General features: G+C 40.1%; 1 protein-coding gene across 2 annotated transcripts in view; it reads left to right on the top strand.

Annotated features, from left to right (window-relative positions):
* Positions 1-15023, top strand: part of SLC9A6 (solute carrier family 9 member A6) — a 61530-nt gene extending 46507 nt beyond the window's left edge. For both annotated transcript variants that reach the window (XM_034950308.3, XM_003812337.5), the window contains 3 exons: positions 1325-1404; positions 7969-8074; positions 12352-15023. In XM_034950308.3, the coding sequence (XP_034806199.1) occupies positions 1325-1404; positions 7969-8074; positions 12352-12624 (459 nt within the window). In that variant the 3' untranslated portion in view covers positions 12625-15023. The remainder of the gene's footprint in view (positions 1-1324; positions 1405-7968; positions 8075-12351) is intronic.
* Positions 15024-17077: the final 2054 nt, after the last annotated feature.

Here is a 17077-nt window from a genome sequence, read left to right on the forward strand (position 1 = left end):
TGAAGTTTCACTCTGTCGGTCATGCTAGAGTGCAGTGGCACGATCTCAGGTCACTGCAACCTCCACCTCCCAGATTCAAGCAATTCTCTTGCCTCACCCTTCCAGGTAGCTGAGACTATAGGTGCCTGCCACCACGCCCAGCTCACTTTTTTGTGTGTTTTTAGTAGAGACGGGGTTTCCCCATATTGGTCAGGCTGGACTCGAACTCCTGACCTCAAGTGATATACCCGCCTTGGCTTCCCAAAGTGTTGGGATTACAGGCATGAGCCACTGTGTCTGGCCTAAATTCTGTGCTTTTAGAAAAGAAGATTATGGAAACATAGAACATGAGCACTGGAAAGGGCCTTCAGAATTCTCTAACCCTCATTATGTTTTTATACATGAAGAAGTTCAGGCCCAGAGAGAGAAAGGGACTTGCTTAAACTACATAATGTCAATAAGCTGGGACTGGAAGCAGATTGCCTAACTGCCCAACTGCTGACTGCACCATATTACAAATAAAGACACAGTTTATATTTTTAGAAACTTTTAGAAGACGCCTACTTGCTATGTTAGTTTCTCCTCCTAGCTGGTCAGGCTTACCATGGAATTTCCCTACTTGTTTTTATTTTGCTAGTGTTTCAAGAACATAGTAGCAACTTTGAAGTTGCTAGTTATTTTCGAGATCCATGACGACTCCCAAATATAGGGATGTTGATGTGATATTTTCTAAGGTGCTGTTATTACATTGAGAGTTAAGTCTTTCAGGTTCAGTACATGAATTACACCACATTGATTTTTTTTCTTTTTTTTGAGACGGAGTCTCGCTCTGTCGCCGAGTCTGGAGTGCAGTGGCACGATCTCGGCTCACTGCAACCTCTACCTCCTGGGTTCAAGTGAACTTCCTGCCTCAGCCTCCTGAGTAGCTGGGATTACAGGCAGGCCCCACCACGCCCGGCTAATTTTTGCATTTTTAGTAGAGACGGGGTTTAACCATGTTGGTCAGGCTGGTCTTGAACTCCTGATCTCGTGATCTGCCTGCCTCGGCCTCCCAAAGTGCTGGGATTACAGGCATGAGCCACCGCGCCCGGCCCCCACATTGATTTTTTAAGTGAGAGTAGATTCGTAAGTTAGCAAGCAGCCTGAGTAATAGAGGTGTTCAGAAAAACATTTCAATTTCCTATTCCAAAGCTGCAATATACAAGCTATTAAATTTCTAATATTACCCTTGTTGGAGAGTGTCTTATAATATAGTAGCCTCTATTTCTGATTCTCCAAAGGAATGGCTCTAAATAAATGTTCATATCTTTGTATAGATATTGATTTCTGTATTATCTATCTGCAGGGTGTTCCTGAAAATGAAAGGAGAACTACCAAAGCAGAGAGTGCTTGGCTTTTCCGGATGTGGTACAACTTTGATCATAAGTATCCTTAATTGAGGGAAAAAAAAAAGGATAGTGTGGACATAGATAATTACAGTTTAATGGAACAAGTGTTTTGACTATTCTCTTCCTGGAGCGGAATATAAAACCTACCTTTCATCTTCCCTTTCCCCTTCAGTGCTGTGGAAAAGGAAACCCACACAGACAGATTCCTCTTCAAACCCATGAAACCGTAGGGACTGGTCATTTCAGAAGCTGGCTGTGTAAAGGGAACCAAAGCCCAAATATGACATACTTTCTTTGATATATAGGTTTATTTATTGAGCAAACTTTAATATTTGTTGTCCTTTAGCTAATTTAGTGAATCCCACAGAAGGTATTTCTTGGTTCTTGTCTGCGTACTTGGCAGGGTAAGAGAGGAAAGGCTTGGGAAAAAGCATGAGAATGAAATCAAAATGCGATAATGTTCAATACTGCGCTGTTCAGCAATACACTTTTTTTTCCCCTGACCTTTCCAAAGACTAGGAGATTCTCTCTGTTCAGCATGCCACAGATAGCTAATGTTTTTGTTTGCCAGATTTCCTTCTTGCCCTTTTGTAAGTCTGTTTCATAGCTGTACTTTGAGTAGTGTTGATATTCTATAACCTCTTTAAATCAGGGATCCCCAACTCCCGGGCCACGGACCAGTACTGGTCCGTGGCCTGTTGGGAACCGGGCCACACAGCAGGAGGTGAGCAATGGGCCAGTGAACATTACCACCTGAGCTCCGCCTCCTGTCAGATGAGCAGCATTAGATTCTCACAGGAGCCCGAACCCTGTTGTGAACTGCCCTTGCGAGGGATCTAGGTTACATACTCCTTATGAGAATCTAATGTCTGATGATGTGAGGTGGAACAGTTTTATCGCAAAACTGTTTTGTTCCCAGCCCCGTCCATGGAAAAATTGTCTTCCACAAAACCGGTCCCTGGTGCCAAAAGAGTTGGGGACCACTGCTTTAAATCATGCCTTTTAAACATTTTATCATTATTAAAATTAATTTCTTATTTGAAAATTCACCTAGCAAAAAGAGCCATGGAGTTCTTTCAGGCTCTGATTTATCAGTAAATGATTCAAAACTTGGTTTATGTTCTATTGAAGCAAATTGGAGACAACCGTGTAAGAAATTTGTCCTTGCTTTCAACTTTCTGATGAAAGCCTTGTATATTTAAGAAAAATCACTTGACACTTAATGAGTAGAAGCTACTACTTACCATGTTCTGTTTGGTAATTTTTGCATTCACTGCTTGCAGGTACTTCAAAATTAAATTATTGTATGGAAACAAGAATGCAAGCATATCTGGGGTATTAAGACTCCCATTAGAGAAAGAGAGCCTGGCTCTTAAAATTTTTTAAAGATTATGTCATTACTTTTGGCTCCATTGTCAGGGTTTTGGATATAAGCCACTCTCATATCTCTTGGGGCTTTTTCATCCCTCTAATTTAGCAATAATTTTTTAGTGAGTTTTCTGCATAAAATGTTTTGTATATTTTCTACATAATATATAAAACAGTTCAATGATCGTAATGTTGAGAAAGCGTAGAATAGCTTATTCTTCTGTATATTTTATGGAAGTAAACACCAAGGCTTGTTTGACTCAGTACTGCCCTATTAAGTCCTACTCAGTGAAGACCTGATCATTTTAATACCTAGTGCCCTGATATAATTAAATATTCATTATTTTAGATTTCAGTTCATTTGTGTAGGCAAATGATTTGTTATAATTGAGATATAACTTGAATACAATAAAGTACACGAATCTTAAGTGTACAGCTTAATGAATTTCAACCTGTGTCAACAACTGTGTGCCTCCCACCCATACAAAGATACAAATGAACATTCTCTGTCCCCCTCCACAAAGGGGTAACCATGATTCTGACTTTCATCAACATGGGTTAGTTTTACCTGATTTTGATCTTTATATATATGGATTCATATATTAGGTATTCGTTTCTGTCTTGCTTCTTTCACTCGACATCTGTGTAATTTATCCCTATTGTTTCATGTAACAGCAATTCATTCTTTTTTTATTGCTGTAGTAGGGTAGAGCTCTGTAGTAGGAATATACTACAGGATTTTTGTTTTTAACCAGTCTACTGTTAATAAATATTTGGGTTGGTTCTAGCTTTTGGCTATTACAAAAACCTGCATGAATATATATCTTTTGGTGGACATAGCACTCATTTCTCTTGGGTATATACCAAGGAGTGCAAAGAGTGGAATTTAGGACAAGTATATGTTTAACATGTTTTTTCTGTGTTTGTTTGTTTGTTTGCAGTAGTGTCTGGCTCTGTCACCCAGGCTGGAATGCAGTGGCACAATCTTGGCTCACTGCAACCTCTGCCTCCCAGGCTCAAGTGATCCTCTAAACACAGCCTCCTGGGTAGCTGGGACTCCTGGTGCATGTCATCACGCCCAGCTATTTTTTTTTTTTTCTCAATGTAGAGACAGGGTTTCACCATGTTTCCCAGGCTGGCCTTGAACTCCGGGACTCAAATGATCCACCCACCTCAGCCTCCCAAAGTGCTGGAATTATAGGAGTGAGCCACTTGCCCGGCCTGTTTAGCTTTAAAACAGACATTGCCAACCAACCAGTTTTCCAGAGTGATTGCAACCAGTTTAATTGGTTTTAACCAACTTGGTGAATTTATGATTATTTCCATCAGCAAATTAAGGGAGTTCTATTTTTCAGCCTTTTAAATTTTAGCCATTTTGATGGGTGTGTAGTGATACCTCATATGGTTTAATTTGCATTTCTCTGATGACCAGAGAGGCTGAGCACCTTTTCTTGTTTTTTGACCATTTAGATATCCTCTTTTGTGAAGTCTAAGTCTTTCGTCCATTGTTTAACTGAGTTGTTTTTTTCTCTCATTGATTTATAGTTCTCTCTATATTCCTGAATTGGGTTTTTTGTTGTTGATTATTGTATTTTTTCTCAGTCTGTAGCTTGCCTTTTCATTTTCTTAATCCTGTATTTAAGGAGTAGAAGTTCTTCAATTTAATGAAGTCTGTTATATTTTGTTTATTTTTAAGATAAGTTCCCACTCTCTCACCCAGGCTGGAGTGCAGTGGTGCAATCATAGTTCACTGTAGCCCCAACCTCCTGGGCTCAGGTGATCCTCCTGCCTCAGCCTCCTGAGTAGCTAGGACTACAGGTGCATGGCACCACATCCAGCTAGTTTTTAAAAGTTTTTTATACAGACAGGGTCTCACTTTGTTGCCCAGGCTAGAAGTCCATTTTATTCACCTTTTATGGTTAGTGTTTTCTGTGTCTTAAGAAATCTTCCATATCCCAAGGTCGTGAAGATATTTTCCTGTTTTCTTCTAGAAGTATGATTGCTTTAACTATCACATTTAAGTCTTTGATCCATCACAAATTCATTTTTGTGCATGGTGAGAGATAGTGGGTCAAGATCTACTTTTTTCCATATGCATATCCAGTTGATGCAGCACCATTTATTGAAAAATATCATCCTTACCCCACTGAATTGCAGTACAATCTTTGTTGTAAATCACTTGGCTGTATAAGTGGGGATAAGTTTCTGGACTCTCTTTTTTAATCCTGTTTCTCTATTTTTATATCAATACCACACCCTTTTTATTACTGTACTTTATAATAAGCCTTGCTATCCAGTAGAGTAATTAAAATCTGGCTTTGTTCTTCTCCAGTATAGCCTTGGCTATTTTGGGTGCTTTGCGTTTTCCTTTAAATTTTAGAAACAGCTTGTCAATTTACACACATGTGCATGTGCACACACACACACACAACTGCTGGCAAGTTTATTGGGTTTGTATTGAATCCATAAATGAATTTGGAGAGAAATGATATCATAACAATATTGAGACTTCCATATCATAAACACAGCATATTGCTCCACTCATTTAGGTCTTTTAAAATTTCTCTCATTAATGATTTGTACTTTTCAGTACACAGCTCTTGTACATTTTCATTAGATTTATTCCTAAGTATTTGATGTTTTTGATCCTATTGCAAATAGTATTTACTCTGTTTTATACTTGTTTGATGTAAATATATAGATAGAAAATTGGATATTTATTTATTTATTTATTTATTTATTTATTGAGACAGAGTCTCACTCTGTTGCCCAGGCTGGAGTGCAGTGGCGCAATCTCGGCTCACTGCAACCTCTGCCTCCCGGATTCAAGTGATTCTTCTGCCTCAGCCTCCCAAGTAGCTGGGACTACAGGCGCCCACCACCACGCCCAGCTAATTTTTTGTATTTTTGGTAGAGATGGTGTTTCACCGTGTTTGCCAGGATGGTCTCGATCTCCTGACCTCGTGATCTGCCCGCCTCAGCCTCCCAAAGTCCTGGGATTACAGGCGTGAGCCACTGTGCCCAGCCTAAAATTTGATTTTATATATGGACCTTGGGTCCAGCAATCTTGCTAAGTTCACTTATGATTTCTAATAGATACTTTTTGGTCTTCTATATACATAATTAAATGATCTATGACTAATTATTTTTTTTTCTTTTCCAATCCCTGTATTTCTTTTTTGTGTCTTTTTACATCAGCTTTTTTAGGGGACTTCTTCAGTGCAATGGTGAATATAAGTGATGATACAGGACATTCTTATCTTATTCCTGACCTCAGAGGGAAATTTTTCAATATTTCACCATTAAGTACGATGTTAGCTATACGTTTTTGGATATATCCTTTAGCAGGTTAAGAGCATTCTCTTTTATTTCTAGTCTGCTGAGAGTTTTTATCATGAGTTTTTGTCTGCTGAGAATTTTTAGTATCAGATGCTTTTTCTGCATCGAGATGATCATGTGTTTATATTTTTCTTCTTTAATCTGTTATTTTGATTTTCATTGATTGATTGTTTGAATGTTAAACTAGTCTTGCATTGCTGGAACAGATTCCACTTGGTCATGATGTGTTATCCTTTGTGTATATCTCTGGATTTAATTTGCTAATATTTTGCATCTGATTTTTGTGTCTATTTTTATGAACAATATTGGCTTGTGGTTTTTTCTTATAGTGTCCTTGTCAGGTTTCTGTAACAAGATTAAGCTGGCCTCATAAAATGAATCGGGAAGTATTCCTTCATTTTCTGTTCTCTGAAGGAGTGATAAGATTAGTGTTATTATTATTTTTTTAATGTTAGGAAAGTTTTACCAGTGAAGCCATTTGAGCCTGGAGCTTTCTGTAGGAGAAAGTTTTTAATTTCATTAATAAATACAGGACTATCTAGGTTTTTTTTCCTTTTTTTTTTTCTTTTTTTAAAACCATTTGTCAACATCTGGTGAGTTTTTTTTTCTAAGGAATTTTTTCTTGTAGAGTCAAACATCAAGACTTGTTAGCCTCAGTACTACCCATTCAGTACCAGAAGATGAAGACCTGGTCATTTCTTTACTCAAAACGCTAGTAGAATTCATCATTCCAGTTTTTTAGTAGCTTTGTGTTTGGCCAAATGTTTTATAAAGCGTGTTTATATACAGTGTTTTAATCTTTACTTAGAATGTATTAATATGAGGATTCATGAAATTTTCTCTGACTTTCTCATTTTTAATTGAGAACCACCTTAGGGTCTCATTTTAGAAAATGAGGAGGGAGGGCATGGAGGCTCATGCCTGTAAACCCAACACTTTGGGAGGCTGAGGTGGGAGGATTGCTTGAGGCAGGCTCAGTTCAAGACCAGCCCTAGCAACATAGTGAGACCCTGTCTTTGCAAAAATCAAATTTAAAAAAATTAGTTGGGCATTGTGGCACGTACCTGCTATGATCACCCACTGCACTCTAGCCTGGGTGACAGAGCGACACTCTGTCTCAAAAAAATAAATAAATGAATAAATAAATAAAGTGGGGAATTTGTGTGTCTGTATCCTTTTCTCCTTTTTCTTGTGATTCCCTCTTTTTTCTTCTGAGTGTCATATATTCTCATGTCTATTTTTATTTTTTGGCAAATAAATGAATACTGAAATGAGGGCCTATGATAAAGGGCCTCATGATACATAGTTTTTTAAAATGTCTTGAGATTTGACTTGCCTTTCCTTCTTATAGCTTCCTAAGTAAACAGTCAGTCTGATACTGAAGTTTCAACTTATAGCATGCAAGAGGCCAGCTGAATTCACAATAAATGATGAAAACCATTTTATTACTATGTTCTACTGGAACATTTACTTTCCTCTCTGGCCATTAACATTGTTTACTTTCTCCCTTATCTCCTTTAGTGCTCAATTTACAGTGATGTTCCTTTTGGTTTTAGTAAAATCAGAAAAGCAATGTGATGTAGTGGAAAGGGCACAAGATTTGAAATTCAGACCAATTTGGGCTAGCAGATTGGTCCCCATTTACCTCATTGTGTAGCTTTCAGCAGGTCATTGACCTCTCTGAGCCTCAGTTTCCATATCTGTGAAGTGGAGATGATAAAATACCCCTTTGCTGTTTCACTGCCATCATGTGAGGAGGAAATGAGACCATAGATGTGAAAGCCCTTTGCTGTCCTCCGAAGTGGTTACTATACTGTGATGGTGATTATTATCAAACGAGTTGCTCTTTTAAATTTGGAAAGAAAGGACCACAGCTCTTCCTTAACCACCGCAGCTATCTGAAGCCTCTGCTGACCCACAGCGGGCCTCCGCTGACAACAACACTCCCTGCCTGCTGTGGACCCATCGCCAGGTGCCTCACCAGCCCCCAGGCTTACGAAGTAAGTTGGTTTTATCCAAAACTAAATTCTTCAGTAAGTTAAATTTATCTGCTCTGTGGATGAGTCACTGGTTTTATTTTATTTTGGTTTGGTTTTTTGCCTTTGAGGTATAAATTCCATGAAAGGGAATTTAAGCATATTTTGCTCAACCAGAAAATACACTGAAACCTATAAATATAATTCACAGCCTTTGAAACAGCATTTGAAAACAGATATAGAATCATGCCTCATCTTACTGTGGGTGATTTTAGTAAATAGTTCTATTTCCCTGCTGGCTTTCATTTCTTTGCAGTATGTGTCCTGAGCTCAGCACTAAATGTGTATGCTTTCATCCACAAATGAGGGTTGTCTCAGTTACATTTTGAGGATTTTAAAACAACTTTGACATCCCTAAAGTGAAACAGATGGTCTATTATTTCACACCTCCCAACCTTTGGATGTTTGGGAAAGCTATCTGCCTCTGTTCCACATTTCTGGGACACATGAGCATATCTAGATAGAATCTGAATTCCATATTTTTTCCTTAGCTACCAAAATGTGATTGGTAATTTGATAAATATTGCTACTAAGAAAAAAATAACAGAAATGCTAGCTGGCCTTTGTTTTTAAATGTGCACGTTTTTATTTTTCAAGTTCTTTTTTAAAAGCCTTCCATTCTGGCCAGGCGTGGTGGCTCATGCCTATAATCCCAGCACTTTGGGAGGCCGAGGCGGCAGATCACCTGAGGTCAGGAGTTCAAGACCAGACTGGTCAACATGGCGAAACCCAGTCTCTACCAAAATTACAAAAATTAGCTGGGCACAGTGGCGTGCACCTGTAATCCCAGCTACTCGGGAGGCTGAGGCAGGAGAATTGCTTGAATTGGGGAGGTGGAGGTTGTAGTGAGCAGAGATCATGCCACTGCACTCCAGCCTGGGTGACAGAGTGAGACTCCGTATCAAAAGAAAAAAAAAAGAAAAAGAAAAAGCCTTTCATTCTAAACAAACCTTTCAGAAATAATCTATGACATCATATAGGCTCCCCTGTTAACAAAGCCCACCAGTTTTGACTACTTAGGTGCAACACGCAGAACCTTGAGAGGGGAAGCTGTAGTGAAGCTGTGTAGACATGCACCACACACACCTCCCTCCCCGTGCCCCCATTCCCTGTGAGTGAACCTCATGTGAAACCAGATTGTATAAGAAATGGACAGGAGAGAGTAGGCAGAGTAGGGGTGGCATCTGGGCCAGGGAGGAGCATCCTACAGCTTTGTGTTATGTCGTGTCAGTGCATGTTTCTGACAGACTGTGCCTGTGAGATGGGGCACACACCCCATGTTGCCCCTCCTCTCCCTTCCACATTGCCCAGGCTCGCCTCTCAAACATTGACTCCATTTCCACCATGCCCTGTTAACCCACATAACTGTGCAGAGAAGTCAGCCAGCTCTGTTGGTTCAGGCAGTGAAGCTTGGCTCTTGGATTCCAGAGACCCACTCGCTGTCACCAAAAGCCAGAAGAGGTCCACAACAACCCTGTGTCCTTGGAATGTAGCGAAACACAACAGGCTCCCTAGAGCAGCTGTAACAAAGTACCAAAACCGAATGGCTTAAACAATAGAAACTTATCATCTCTTATTTCTGGAGGCTAAAATCCAAAGTCAAGTTGTTGGCCGGGTCAGTTCCTTCTAGGCTGTGAGGGAGAATCTGCTCCAGGCCTCTCTTCTAACTCCTGGTGGCTTCCTGGCTATCTTGGACCTTCCTTGACTTATAGATGCATCACTATGTATCTCTACTTTCATCTTCACATGGGGTTCTACCTGTGTGCATGCCTACTTCCGTGTCCAAATTTCTCCTATTCATAAGGACACCAGTCATATTGAATCAGGGCCTACCTTATTTCCAAACAAGACCCTATTTCCAAACAAGGTTACATTCACAGGTGCTGGGGGTTAGGACTTCAACATCTTTTGGTGGGGGGTTGCGGAGGGACACAATTTAACCCATAACAACCATCACACTTAATTTTTTTTTTTTTTTTTCAGACAGAGTCTCGCTCTGTCACCCAGGCTGGTATGCAGTGGCGCGATCTTGGCTCACTGCAACCTCCACCTCTCGGGTTCAAGCGATTCTTATGCCTCAGCCTCCCAAGTAGCTGGGATTACAGGTGTGCACCACCACACCCAGCTCATTTTTCTGTATTTTTTAGTAGAGACGAGGTTTCGCCATGTCAGCCAGGCTGGTCTTGAACTCCTGGCCTCAAGTGATCCACTCACCTTGGCCTCCCAAAGTGCTGGGATTACAGGCATGAGCCACTGCACCTGGCCCAAACGTAATTTTTTATATTATCTTTGTTAATTGCTTTTTTTAGTTATAAAACTAGCAAGCTCATGGCCAAATATCCATACAGTATGGAATGTACAAAATGAAAAATCAAAGTTGCCTTCCTCCTACCTGCAGTCCTCGAGGCAGTCTTTATTATAGGCTCACTGTGGATACTTCCTGATATATTTTATTGCAAATGAATATGTGTATATATGGCTTTGTTATTGTTTTACACAAATGGGATTATAATAGGCATATTGTCCCATTACTTGCTTTTTTTTTTCAATTACTGACACATCATGGATACCTTTATATGTGAGTATGTTAGATGTCTTACCTTCTCTTTTCATGGCTACGTCCTATTCCATTTCATAGCTGTAGCAAAATTCATGTATTCAGTCTCTTATGGATAGATGTTTCAGTCATTTCCTTTTTTGCTATTATAAACAATACTTATAGTGAATATTCTTTTACATATAAACTTACCTAACTATGTAAAAGTATATAGAATAGATTTTAAAGGTAAAATCACTGGGTCAAAAGGCATGTGCATTTTAAAATTTGATAGATATTGCCCCAAACCTCAAACTTAATAAAGACACTAGAAGGTGCTGAAGAGCCCCTGTGGACCTGTGAAGGAGCCACAGAGCTTGTGAGTATTGCTGAATTAAGTGATAGATACTGGTTAGATAGACTTACTGTCCTAACTAGATTAGACAGGAAGGGATTTGGGCTGGTTGGTGGATATGAGTTTGTTTGTTTGTTTTTGAGATGGGTTCTGGCTGTGTTGCCCAGGTTGGCCTCAAACTTCTGGGCTCAAGCAGTCCTCCTGCCTTAGCCTCCCCAGGAGCTAGGACAATAGACATGTGCCACCCATACCCAGCCGTTTATTTTTCAGTTCACACTTTTTTTGGTCTTTGAGTATTTAGGGGAATTTCTAGCAACAGCAGATTAAATTCCTTTTTAGATTTTGTCTAATAGTCTTCTCAGTCTATTTGATGGTCTTAGACAAATTCAAAATTTTCAAACAGACATGGGATTTAGAAAGCTGGAGAATATACTTCCCTCAAGGAGCATCAATGACAGACTGTTTTATGCTAGATCAATGTGAATATTTAGAATGATCCTTTCTCTTTAAAGTCATTTAGAAAAAATGGCTTGTTCTGTTTTTTAAAAGTAATATATACTCATTATAATAAAATTTCAGATAATACAGAAACATAAAGAAGAAAAGACTTTTCTATACACACATTTTTTATTTGCCAAAATGGGACTATGTATTCCTGATACTTTTCCCTTTTGTAGAACCTTATTTAAGTATACTATTTTGGTCGTAATATTTCCATGAGAACCAAAGCTTATGGAGCTGCAGTGAGGGCTTGATATGTTTCTCTGTACCCCAAACTGTATTAGGTGGTTGGACTACGTAGCATTCACCCTGTGTCTTCACCACATGTGAATCGGTCTGCTCCTGCCACACACTAGACTCTAAGCCTCTTGAGGGCAGATCGATACACACACAGTTATAGCTCAAGGGTAAGTGCCACTACAGGGAGAGGGCCAAGTATAGGATGCCACGAAAGCACACAGGAAGGACAGCTAACCTAGTCCTAGAAGCTCAAGGAAGACTTCAGAGCAAAAGTGATAAAAGGATGTTAGTCATTTGAAGGGAAAGAGGGGTCATGTAGAAGGACCTGAAGGTAAGAGAAAGCACGAGGAGTCTGGGCAGCTGTCACACTTCAGTCTGGTTGGCAGACAATGGGGCCTTTGGTGTGGGAGGGGCAGATTGTAGCAGGAGAGGAACTAAAGAGGCCAAGTCACGCTGTATTTTAAGCCAAGGTATGGACTTTAGACTTTATCCTGAGGGCAGTGGGCTACCACTTAAGGGTTTTAAATGGGGGATCCTCGAAAATACTCCTATTGGAAATGTCTCTTGAACTTCTCAAAAATTCTTAAATCTTACTTTATTTGCATTTAGAACCAGGAACAGTTGAAAGATGATGATTCTGATCTTATTCTCAATGATGGTGACATCAGTTTGACATATGGAGATTCTACTGTGAACACTGAACCGGCCACATCCAGCGCCCCAAGGAGATTTATGGGAAACAGTTCTGAAGATGCCTTGGATCGGGAGCTTGCATTTGGGGACCATGAACTGGTCATTCGAGGAACACGCCTGGTTCTTCCAATGGATGATTCTGAACCCCCGCTAAATTTGTTAGATAATACGAGACATGGTCCAGCCTAAGCTTACTAATACTCACTTAGTGATTTGTAAAATTTGCACATGTGATTGTGAAGAAATTTGTACTACCTAAAAGTCCCAGTGCATGTCTCTGAATGTGTAAGCTATATAAATGCTATTTATATGGCATAGAAAGAATATAAATATCCTGTACACGGCAGATTGTGAACAAACTATATTCCTTTAAGTTTTCCTGGTTGCACTCTGTAGACTGGATCTGTTTTAGGAAGTTACTTTCACAGTGATGTTGTGTGTTCTGTTAGTTTTATGTCTCAGTTAAAGTATAAAAAGTGACGGATTTTCTCTTTCTTAAACTTACCTGACACTTAACCAGAGTACCAAGTTCTCGTGATGTGAATTAATTTTTTTGTGTGCTAGGGGAGGGAGAGTGAGGAGGGAGTGTTATTTCCTTGGGAACCTAGGGAGGAGAGGTTCCTTTGTTGGGAAACTTTTGTTGATAGCTGCTGCCTTTGTCCTGATCGTTTTCTTTCCCTTTTCTCTGGTGGCCTGTTGTGGTGCAACGAGCTGATGGCATTTGATCTTGCCCCATTCAGGTTGGGGAGTGAAGTGTGGGGACCCTTTTCCCCCGCTTGCTGTGAAAGCACAGATTCATTGACTACAGTACACTGTTGTTCAGAAAAGAAGGCTGCAAATGACTTCTGAGACTTTATGTCTTTTCTTCCAGACCAAGACCGTAGGAGTCACATCTAGCCGGCTTAGCCAAAGTACAGGTGTATATAGTTCAGGGCACTTGATTTAGATTTGGAGGGGCTGGGGTGGGCAGAGAGCAAGAGGCGAGTAAAGAGAATGGTGGTTTCAGAGATCTCTCTTCCCAAATGTGTAAATATTCTATACCAGATAAGTTTAAATAAGAAATTTAATTGCTGCTTAATTTTTGATTATGTACTTTATCTGTATAGCAGGCTTTGTCGTCAGAAGTTTTTATATCGATTTAAATTGCTGCTCTTTAGCAGCCAAACAGGAGCAAAATGTAAAATTTTTGAACTTACTGTGTCTAATCATCATTTGTTAGTCTGTAGTTAATGTCAACAGTTAATTTATGAACCCATGATCGTTCCACACTGCACCAAAGTCAGTCATAAGAGAAATCGAATATTCTGGAGCACTGATTGCAGCAGGGTGGCTCCTTTGTGTGCAGCAGGTATAGTAGTCTTCATTTTCATGGTACTTTTTAATATTAATTACCTAAGCTGCCATGCATTTTTTTTTTACAGTTCTCAAGGAAGAGCACAGAACAATTTCTCATTTCATATTTGGAGTATGAAAGTAGATTCTATTTTGTAATGCTGATAATACCTAAAGGTGCATTGAATGCTTGGAAGAATGCTTTTTGATGTTGATTTTGACCTGTTCATGATTCAGAAGAAAAACAAACTTTTTTGGATTTTTTTTCCCTCAGGTCTGAGTAGCATTGCCTTAAATCTTATCCAGTTAGAACATTGATTTATTTACATGATGTTCAGATTTTCCAGTGAAAAATACCCTTCTGAACAAAACATGTACTTACTCTCCAAAAGGCATCTGTGCTATTGCAAACACTCCTTGAGATTTTAAGGGAATTGTAATGTTGTACCCTTTCGTGGCAGCTTTGACTGTTGGCATAGCCATTTGTTATGTAGTGGTAGCGACTTTCCTGCTATGCAGGAATCCCTCCCATGAAGTGTATGTTTTACATGATGTGTGCCTCTTCACGCAGTAAATAGTTTCTTGTTAATGTATGTTTGAGGAGTTTGAACGTCAGTGTCACTTACCCACAAAGTTATTCAAGTTGTAAAAGGTTATACAATAATTTAACAACTACCTTTTTTATTCTGTCGGGTTACTGACCTCACTTTATGTAAATACTTCGCATGACAAATTCAGTAACTCGTCTATTTCAGCATGCATAAGACTTTTCACTAGGGAAACTGATAAAGCTTGAGTCAACTAAATCTGCCTTCATACTTTATCAAGGGGAACCAAGCCTGCTGTGCTTACATCAGCATCTGGAAGACTTTCCTCTCCTCTAATCTGTGTACACATCTCCAAGCAAGGAAGAAAAAACAAACTCTGCTCAGACGCCTATGAAACACCTGAATGAACTTTGATGAAGTACAGTCTGAGTTACCATCATGCACAAGTAGAACTGCTCTTGGACTTGTTTTCCTGTTGTTTGTGGAACCTACGCGTTTGAATGGCTTGAACGTTGCATCTTTTAAAGTTATTTTTTAAGGTTTCTTGGCATTTATCCTAGTTGTCCGTGTTTGGCAATGTGCTGTTAAAGTAATAGACTTTTAATCTTTATGTATTTTTTGTTTTCTCTGGAGTACTTGGACAGATGTTATAGTGGTTTCTTTTAGGAAAATCTGTCATTAAAAAAGTTATAGCCTTGCAAATAACCACTCACAGTATTTGATTCACAGTTTATTCTAGTGAGACGTAAAGAGTGCTGACTTCATTTATTTTTCTACCTATATACCTAGTGGAAAAGGGGAAGACTAATGTTTTCAAATAAACAAACAGAAACCTAACAGAACTTAACTTATGGGTTGGCAAATTTTTGGTGCTTATGTGTAAGGGTGGATATATTTGCTTATGGTCACAATTGGACACTTTAGGAAATATGACTCAAAGCTGTCAAATTCTATTACATTGATTTGTAGCCTGTTAGCTTAGTAATGGATAATGTTATAAAAATGCTGGTATGGGGAAAGAGAATTCTATATCCAGTTAGGTGGGAAGGCAGTTCCAAGTATATCCAGTTAGGTAGGAAGGCAGTTCCAAGTTTGGCTAAAAGCATGATCACACAAATACAAATAGTCCTCCTTCCAAGTTAAAGACACGTCTCTCTGTGCATGAGAAGTTTTATAGGCTAGAGTTTGCTGACAGCAAGTTTGTCTAGTCCAGCAATGGCACCAACCACACTGTTGTGTTTTCTTGTCATCCACTCCAGCTTCCTTGTTTATGGCCCAGTGAGAGACATTGGTGGGGGATGGTCCACACACAACAGGCTCTTTTCTTGAAGTAACCCATGTTTTCTAATTCCCTACACAAAACCCTACATTAGATCTGAGCAGGTACAGTTGTTAACCTGACCCAATGCAGGAGTATAATGAGATGAGAGTCCCCGACAGGACGTACGCCACACAGATGATGTAGTGTGAGGCTTGAAAATAAATTGGAAATGATAATAGTTCTCATTTTTGAGCCCTTCTTAGGTACTGGTCATGTGTATACAAGGCATTTTAAAATCTATATTTTAATTTAATCATGCATTGAGGGCACATTCTATCATCCTCAGTATACAGATGAAACTGAGGTGCAGAGAAGTCACACAGCGAGTAAGTGGCAGAGTCAGGACCCAAGTCAAGTCTGACTCCAAAGCCCAGATGCTTACTACTCTGCTGGCCCCAAAGGCAGGCTCTGCTGATTCATCCTGATTGTAACCAGAAGGATGAAGGGAATTGCAGAATTGCTTTCTAGCCTGCTGCCCCCGACCTGCTTGTCATCAGGCCAGGCTAAGGCATGAAGTCTCAGCTCTGTGCCTCCACTTGCTGCTGTGTTCTTGGCTGTCTTGTTGGCGTTCCCTGGTTGGGAGGGTCCTCGCATTCATAGCAAAGGGCCCTCCAGTGTCTTGTTGGGCCCATGGGCGAGCAGCCTGCCTAGCAGCATTTCTTCATGCTCTACCTCCCAACATTATCACCAAGGGGCCCGGATTTTATAGCAGAGTTTGCAGTCCTGAACAATGGCTTTGCATCCCCACAGTTAAGCATAGTAGAAAAAGCCCAGGCTCTGGAGTGACACAGACCTGGGTTCAAACCCAGGCTCTGCTGCTTGCTTATTGTGTAATGTTGACCACTTACTTCACTGAGCCTTTTAGTTTTCTCAGCTGTAAAGTTAATTCATTCAAGAAATATCTGAGTGCTTACTTTGTGCCACACACAGTAGAGATAGCAGCAAATAACTAAACAGTTCCAGCTCTCGTGGAGAGTATTCTACGGGAGATGTAGCAATCTCATGGGGTTCTTAGGAATCATTCATGCAGGAAAGACTGATTGCCTTCTTGCCTTCTAGCAGGGGGGGATATCTTGTTTTTATGTTTTGTTTTGGTTTTTTGTTTGTTTGTTTGTTTTGAGATGGAGTTTCACTCGTTTCGCTCCTGTCGCCCAGGCTGGAGTGCAATGGTACGTTCTCAGCTCACTGCAACCTCTGCCTCCCAGGTTCAAGCGATTCTCCTGCTTCAGCCTCCCGAGTAGCTGGGATTACAGGCATGCGCCACCAGGCCCGGCTAATTTTTGTATTTTTAGTAGAGATGGGGTTTCACCACTTTGGCCAGACTGGTCTCAAACTCCTGACCTCAGGTGATCCACCCGCCTCGGCCTCCCAAAGTGCTGGGATTACAGGCATGAGCCACCGCGCCCAGCCGATATCTATCTTAAGTAATCAACAAATAAAA

Source organism: Pan paniscus, chromosome X (genome assembly GCF_029289425.2).
Source record: "Pan paniscus chromosome X, NHGRI_mPanPan1-v2.0_pri, whole genome shotgun sequence".
Lineage (NCBI taxonomy): Eukaryota > Metazoa > Chordata > Mammalia > Primates > Hominidae > Pan > Pan paniscus.